This window comes from Thamnophis sirtalis, unplaced genomic scaffold (assembly GCF_051295495.1).
Source record: "Thamnophis sirtalis isolate CommonGarterSnake01/CBP01778 unplaced genomic scaffold, rThaSir2_p1.2 scaffold_4, whole genome shotgun sequence".
Taxonomy (NCBI): domain Eukaryota; kingdom Metazoa; phylum Chordata; class Lepidosauria; order Squamata; family Natricidae; genus Thamnophis; species Thamnophis sirtalis.
In genome coordinates, this window is record NW_028261384.1 from 113309279 (window position 1) to 113317523 (window position 8245).

Below are 8245 nucleotides of genomic sequence, written 5' to 3' on the forward strand. Positions count from 1 at the left end.
ACATAGTTTTATTTCCTTTATTGTATGTGATTACTCAAGTCCAAAAACTGAGTTAATTGGATAAACTCAGCTCCACAATTTACTAAATATACAGTTACAGGAATTTCATGTATAGTATGCTGTGTCTTAGGGTTTATTGAACATAGGAGAATAATATGAGAGGGATTTGATGTAAAATGAGCTCTTTTAATGAATTCAAAATCAACGCAGCAGACAAGACATGGGAGTGAACATAATACACACTTTAACAATATTTTTTTCTTTTAGCCATCAAATACTACAGCAAGTGTGTCAGTAATAATAGCAAGACAGGCATGGGATTTTCCAGCCAGGTTAATTTTACTTTTTTATGGTTTTTATGTTGTATTTAATTTTATTTATATTAGAAACTTATGAAGGCTGTGCAACATTAGAGTATGTAAATGCATGAATACAGTAGAACCTCTGGCACAACCATAATATGTTCCATAACTTTGGTCACAAACTGATTTGGTCATGAATCAAACCTAATTTTGGAAAATTGGCGCTTACAAAAAAAATGGTGGTGTTTTTAAGCACATGTTCCCATTGAAGGGTCCTGAACCTCTACATTCATTAACTTTGTTCTGAAATTGCACCACAATTGGAGACAAAGCCATCTCTGGACATTCTGACTTAATACTCAGTATATTTGCTAAAAAGAAGGAAAGTTCTCTCTTTCCCTCAAAAAAAATATATCTTTCATTCATAAATGGATTTCTTTGAAGTTGGTTCTTTGAAAATGATGTTTATTAGCCAGATTGAAATAATAAGTATTTACACATGAGAAAACTTTTTTTCCACAATACTATAGAGAAATAAAAATGTAATTATTGCTATTTTTTCTCCATATATAATTAGCAGCACTATTATTAATTCTGAATTATGGCTGTACTTAAAGCCCTTATATTGAACATTTATGCAATAGCAAGAACAAAATGTATTAGTGTTTATGAGCAGTACATAAAATCTCTGGCAGTTCCCATTTGGAGCTAGTCTAGTTATAGTGAAATGCTATCAGAATAGTTCCTGGACTATTAGGACTTGTTTTCAGAGTTTCAGAAGAAATCAAGCATTGTGAGGAGTGGGTGACTGCATAGTTCCTTGTTATGTAACCTTGAAGATTCTAAAACTTTATCCAATCAATTCTATTGTGGACATATATCTGACATAATGATCTTCATTGCTTTGTTCCTATTCTTGACTGCAATGGTTTACAAGTCTGACTTGAAAAATTGCAAGGTTAATGATCCTCTCCCTATTCTTCACAATTATTTCCAGTCCGGTGACCTCATCATGGGTGCTATTACTTCTCTTGTCTTCATGCCTCCAGATCCAGCTACCTTTTCTAAAAATCCCCACTATTCATTTATAAGAGAACCCATGTAAGATTTTTATATAATAATTATTAGTATTCCAGATTGTATTCTGGACTAATAATCCCCCAAAGCAATGGAATTAGGTATGGGGTTAGATACATAAATTTTCCAGGTTAATCATTAATGAGATGGTGATTCTTTTTATTCTTGTTCATTTTCACTGGATTTCTGGGAATAATTAAATTAGCTGATTTATTATTACAACATAGAAACAGATTAAAGCATGAGTTTGCTAATTGGAGTTTTTCTCACTTAACTGATTGGATTTGGCATTGGAATAACAATTTTGAAGAAAATGGCAATTTTTATCATGGAAAAAGAATTCATTTTTTTATCACAGGGAAGATTTAAGATGTGCTGAAACTTGATAAAATATGTTAGTTCTAAATATTAAAATCATGGGTTTTTATTTACATTATATACCATCTTGAAAGACATCTTATGCAGTAAAATATTTATATTTTTGTTAAAAGTTAAAGTGCATTTTAATAACCTAAAGTATATATTCCCTGTCAGATTAATATAGGTTCTTAAAATCATTTGTAGCTCAGTAACAATAAGATGGCATACCTCTCTCTATATATAAAAATATAGATTTAATGACCTTATCTGGTACCTTCACGTGGCAAATATTTTAATTATGTCTCCATCTTCCAAAGTCTTCTCAATCGTCTTGCAGCCATCATTTCATTGTGTTGACCTCAAAATGTCAGAAGAGGCAGAAAATATTATTAGTCATTTAAATGTCTTTCCTGAGAAAGACTATAGGACTTCAAAATGCATGTCTTTCTCTTCAGCTTCTAGAATTACAAAAAAAAAAGAAAACAACAAACAGTGTAGAACCCAAAAATGGCATAAACCAGAAAATGAGTCAGGCTTAAAAAAGGCAATATTATGAGAAATGTGAACTGATCTGGTGTCAATCCACCATGTCACAATTTGAGAGACATTGTGCTGTTGTGATAAAGTTTATTCCATTGGCAAGACAGATCAAGCACTGCATTCAAGAACAGAATAATTCAATAGATGATACATTTGTCACAATACTTTTTGTCAGATACAGAATACCTCTTATAATGCTTTTTAATTGCAGGATTCAGCCTAAGTTTTATCAGCATATTTTAGCTTTAATATTTGCTGTAAAAGAGATCAATGAAAATCCTCAAATCTTGCCCAACATCACCTTGGGCTTCAATATTTTTGAAAGCTATGATGGAACATGGACTTATCATGCCACAATGAAACTTTTTTCACCATTAAGGAGACTGATCCCAAATTATAAATGTGGCTTCCAGAACAACTTGGTCGCAGTCATTGGAGCTCTTTATTCTGAAACTTCTCTTTTATTGGGAGATATCTTGAAAACCTACAAAGTTCCACAGGTAGGGGTTATAATGAATCATTAGATTATATTATGCAATATTTGATCTTTTTACATTTCTGTAACTTGGAAACATTATATATCTATCCTTCATAAAGCGAATAAAGCATATATTAATAAAACATTTTTTAAAAATGAAATTAAATGGTCCAGTGGTGCAATCATAAAATATTCAGTGAATTAAGGATATTTATTTAAAAGGGGAACTATTCACATATGCAAAATCACTTTTTACAAAGTTCATAAATCACATATATTTGTAACAGATATAATAAAATATTTTTCCTTAGAGAAAAGCTAAGAAAAAAAACCCTTATTACTTAAATAATAATACCTGAAGATATTTCTCTCATTTTTTTCTCTTCTATTTAAAGATTTTATCCTCAAAAGGTAGCCTCCTGATAATTTTTTATTACAAAAAAAAGGATAAAATGCCTCTGGATATAATGCAAAATTCAATTTTAATCTTCGTATAAAATGAAAATCTTTTAAATTTTTCATTTAAACTTAAATTTTGGGAAGGTTTAGTCCATCAGTTATTTATTTCTATGGGAAAAAAATAGTAATTTCCTTCCATTCTCCAAATTTCTAATTTTACTAATTACTAATCACCAATCATCATTCAACATTAATTACTAATTACTAATTTATTATACTTTATTCATTAAACATGACACTCAGACAACTGAATATTCAAAAAGGCATCACATTGACTGGTGCTAATGGTTGATACGGTTTTCTGCCAGCATCCTAGGTATCAACTAAGTACCTTCTTAAAATATAAGATGTTCCGAGTAGCACCGTTTTTTGCAGTTCCGTTGATGTATCTTATAAAATTCTTGGACATGGTCCAAGTGCCCCGATGACAACTATTACATATTACTATTATTTGGTTAATCTTTGGTGAGATTCACGGCCTTTGGGACTGGTTGGTAGCTCAACAGCTCGAGTCCTAACCAAAGACCTAGGAACTGTGAAGGTAACGTCAGAGGATATAAGCTGTTCCAAGTAGAGTGTTTTTTTGTATTATCAGAATGTTCAAGTCTGATAAATTTAAAATTTCCAAATAGCGAGGTAGCCCTTGAGGTATTGCTCCAAGGGCTCCAATTACAATCGGGACAACACATGATTTCTTTTTCCACAGCTGCTCAACTTCAATTTGCAAGTCTTAGTACTTTGTGATTTTTTTCTTGCTGTTTATCTTCAATTTGTGCATCTGCAGGTATTGCAATGTCAATGAACCATACTTTTTTCTTTTCAACTATTCTTATGTCAGGTGTATTGTGGGCCAAGTGCCTGTCAGTCTGAATTCTGAAGTCCCACAAAATCTTGACTTTCTCATTCTCTAAAACCTTCTGAACCTGATGTTCCCAGTGGTTTTTGCTGTACTCAAATCCAAACTTTTGACAAAATTTCCAGTGAACGATCTTAGAAACGCAGTCATGGCGTTGTAGGTAGTCAGTTTTTGAAATTTTGCTACACCCACTGGTCAGGTGGTCGACTGCCTCATCTTTCTCATTACAGAGGCGACATTTGCTGTGAGTGGTAACATGTTGAATTTTTGCCTTCATGCAGTTTGTGGCTAAGGCTTGTTTTTGAGCTGCTAAAATAAAGCCTTCTGTTTCTTTTGTCAGTGCTTCTGATCTTAACCAGTTCCAAGTTAGCTTTTGGTCAGCTTTGCCTTCAATACTTTTCAAGTATTGGCTATGCATAGCTTTGTTTTTCAAATTTTCAGCTCACTTCTCAATTACTTATTTCTTATATTCAGCTTTTGATTTAGTTGTCTTTAAAAAGCTTCATTTATTATTATTATTACTAGACTTCTTCTGGTTTTAATGCCTTTATCATTTCTTCATTCTCAAGTTCTATTCCATCATTTTCTATGACCTTGCCTGCTTTGGTTGCCATTGTTGCACATTTGTCAATTCCAAACAGCATACCCATGTCTTGGCTAAATTATTTTGTGTTTTTAATTACTAAATTCAGTTCAGCTTTTGTTTTACCAAACAGCTTCAAATCATCCATGTACACCAAGTGCGAAATTTTCAGTCCTTTCTTTGCAAGTTCGTATCCACAGTTCATCTTCTTCAAAATGATTGTCAGTGGTAGCATTGAGAGTATAAAAAGTAGGGGTGAAAGGGAATCGCCCTGGAACATGTCTTGTTTAATTTCAACTTCTCCCAGTTCTTCTTCATTAGCTATAAGCTTCCTTTTCCAGAGGTTCATTGAAGTTTCCATGAATTTTTGTATGTTGCTGCTGATGCCAAAGATTTTCAAGTATTTCTTGATCCAGCTATGGGGAACTGAATCAAATGCTTTCTTATAGTCTATCCAAGCCATGAACAGGTTGGTTTGTCTTTTCTTTGAATTCTTTAGGATTAGCTTGTCAATCAGCAGTTGGTCCTTTGTTTCTCTTGAATTTTTGCAGCATCCTTTCTGTTCTACAGGAAGCAAGTTATTTCTTTCCAAGTATCCATAAATTTGGTTTGCAATGATACCAGTATGGAGCTTGTATGTTGTTGGCAAAAAGGTGATTGGCCTACTATTTCCAGGGACCTTTCCTTTTCCTTTATCTATTGGGATCAAAAATGTCCTTCTAGTTGTCATCCATTCATGATTTTCAGGTGTTTTTAAGATCTGGTTCATTTGGGCTGTCAATCTTTTGTGCACACTTGTAAGTGCCTTTAACCAGAAGCCATGTAACTCATCTGGTCCAGGTGCACTCCAGTTCTGCACTTTTCTTGACTGTCTTTGGACCACTTCATTTGTTATTTTCACATCTTCCATTTTATGCACTTTAATAGAATCCTCAATCTGTTTGATCCATTTTGCATTTCTGTTGTGCTTCTTGTTGTTTTCCCACAAATTCTTCCAGAATTTCAGAGGTTTCTCTTTATCAGGCTTTTCATTTGTTGTTACTCCATCTCCACTTTCTAAGCTTTTATAAAACTGGTGCTGATTTTCTCTGAACTATGAGTTTTCCTTGAATTGAGTTACTTGGTTTTCATACCTTTTGATCTTTTGAGCAATGGCAACAACCCTCTGCTTCAGGTCTTCAATTACTATCGAAATCTCTTTATTCTCCAAATTGTATCTTACTTCCAGGCTGCTTTTGACCTGCTTGTTTTTTTAGCTGAGCTTGCCTTTGGTTCTTCAAGTTGCTCAAGTCTCCACAAAATTTTTTGATCTTCATTTCCAACCAAATTTTACATTTAGGCTTCCTCTTCTTGTCTCTTTGATTCTTTTCTATTTTCAAAAACAATTCTTTTGTGATTATGAATGCTGCTGCATAGATCAGCTGGTTTGTTTCATATTATTATTATTATTATTATTATTATTATTTTTATTAGTATTATTATTATTATTATTATTATTATTATTATTATTATTATTATTATTATACAATTGTATCACAGCGGCCAGTTGTTTCGCCGGATTTGGCATTGGTTACTAGTCGGGCCCCACCCAGGGGCCTAGGACGTCGTAACGTATTTTCGTAATATGCGTGCAGATCCAAGCAGTGCGGCTTTTTGCATTTGACTGATGGTGATTTTGTCAATATTTAACTGTTTTAAATGTAATTCCAGTGCTTTTGGAATAGCACCCAGTGTGCCAATTACCACTGGAATTACCACTGCTGGTTTGTGCCATAGTCGTTGAATTTCGATTTTTAAGTCCTGGTATCTTGCGATTTTTTCATGTTCCTTCTCGGCGACCCTGCTATCACCTGGTATTGCGATGTCTATGATTGTGACCTTATTTTTCTCAACCAGTGTGATGTCTGGTGTATTATGCGCCAGTATTTTGTCGGTTTGTATACGGAAATCCCACAAGATCTTGACCATCTGATTTTCTGTGACTTTTTCAGGCTGATGTTCCCACCAGTTTGTTGCTGTTTTAATATTATAATTTTTGCACAAATTCCAATGGATCATTTGTGCTACTGAATTGTGCCGCAATTTATAATCAGTCTGCGCGATTTTTTTACAGCAGCTGAGTATGTGATCAACAGTTTCGTCAGCTTCTTTGCAAAGTCTGCATTTGGCATCATCAGAGGATTTTTCGATTTTGGCCTTAATGGCATTTGTGCGGATAGCTTGTTCTTGCGCAGCCAGGATTAGTGACTCTGTTTCTTTCTTTAATGTACCTGTTTTTAACCATAACCAAGTTTGTTCCCTGTCCACTTTATCTTTTATTTTTTCCAGAAATTGACCATGCAGTGCTTTGTTCTGCCAACTCTCCATTCTTGATTTTATCACATCTTTTCTGTATTTTGTTTTGTCTGTTGGGCCTTCAGTAGATTTTTGTTCTTTACTTCGATTAATAGATGTTCTTGACTTTCTTTTAAATAATCAGCCAGTGCATGTTTTTCTTCTTCAACTGTTTGCTTCACTTGTAATAATCCTCTGCCACCTGATTTTCGGGGCAGATATAGTCTATCAGTATCACCACGTGGATGTAAACTGTAGTGCATTGTCATTAGTTTCCTGGTTTTTCGGTCCAAAAGGTCCAAATCAGCTTGTGTCCAGTTAACTATGCCAGCTGTGTATCTTATAACTGGTATTGCCCAGGTATTTATGGCCTTGATTGTATTTCCACCATTCAATTTAGATTTCAAAATTTTCCTAACTCTGTTGGTGTACTCTCATCTGACAATAGTTTTTACTTCTCCATGCTTGATGTTATCCAACTGCAGAATGCCTAAGTATTTGTAGGCTTCATTTTCTTTGCATTTAATTAGTTGGCCATTGGGCATTTCAATTCCCTCAGATGCAGTGATTTTGCCCCTTTTTATGGATACAGTGGCGCATTTTTCTATGCCAAACTGCATTGAAATATCGGTGCTGAATACTCGGACTGTATTTGTCAATGATTGGATTTCTATTTCTGACTTTCCATAGAGTTTCAAATCATCCATATATAGTAAATGCGAAATTTTTTCAGCTTTTTTGGCTGTTTGGTAGCCTAATTTCATTTTTTTAAGATTACTGATAGTGGGATCATTGCGATGATGAAGAGGTGAAAGTGAATCACCCTGGAAAATTCCTCGCTTGATATTAACCATTCCGTAGCTCTCATTCCCTACTGCCAACTCAGTTCTCCATTGTTTCATTGCCTTTTCAGTAAAGGATGTAATATTTTTGCTAATGCCAGTTGTTTCTAAGCATTTTATGATCCAACTATGTGGCAGTGAGTCAAATGCCTTTTTGTAATCAATCCAGACCATATTCAAGTTCGTTTTTCTGTTCTTACAATTTTCTAATATCATTTTATCAATTAGAAGCTGATCTTTTGTGCCCCTGCTCCTTCTTTTGTTGCCTTTTTGCTCTACTGGGAAGATGTTGTTTGTTTCCAAATAATCCATCATGTTATCTGCAATAATGCCTGTGAGTAATTTGAAGGTTGTTGGCAAGCATGTTATTGGTCTGTAGTTTTCAGGTGTTGTTCCTTTAGTTGGATCTTTCTG

At 34.0% G+C, this 8245-nt stretch overlaps 1 protein-coding gene across 1 annotated transcript; it reads right to left on the reverse strand.

Annotated features, from left to right (window-relative positions):
* Positions 1–6251: 6251 nt before the first annotated feature.
* Positions 6252–7022, reverse strand: LOC148046253 (uncharacterized). The gene has a single exon (XM_087714623.1). The coding sequence runs from the start codon at positions 7020–7022 to the stop codon at positions 6252–6254; it is 771 nt and encodes a 256-aa protein (XP_087570749.1).
* Positions 7023–8245: the final 1223 nt, after the last annotated feature.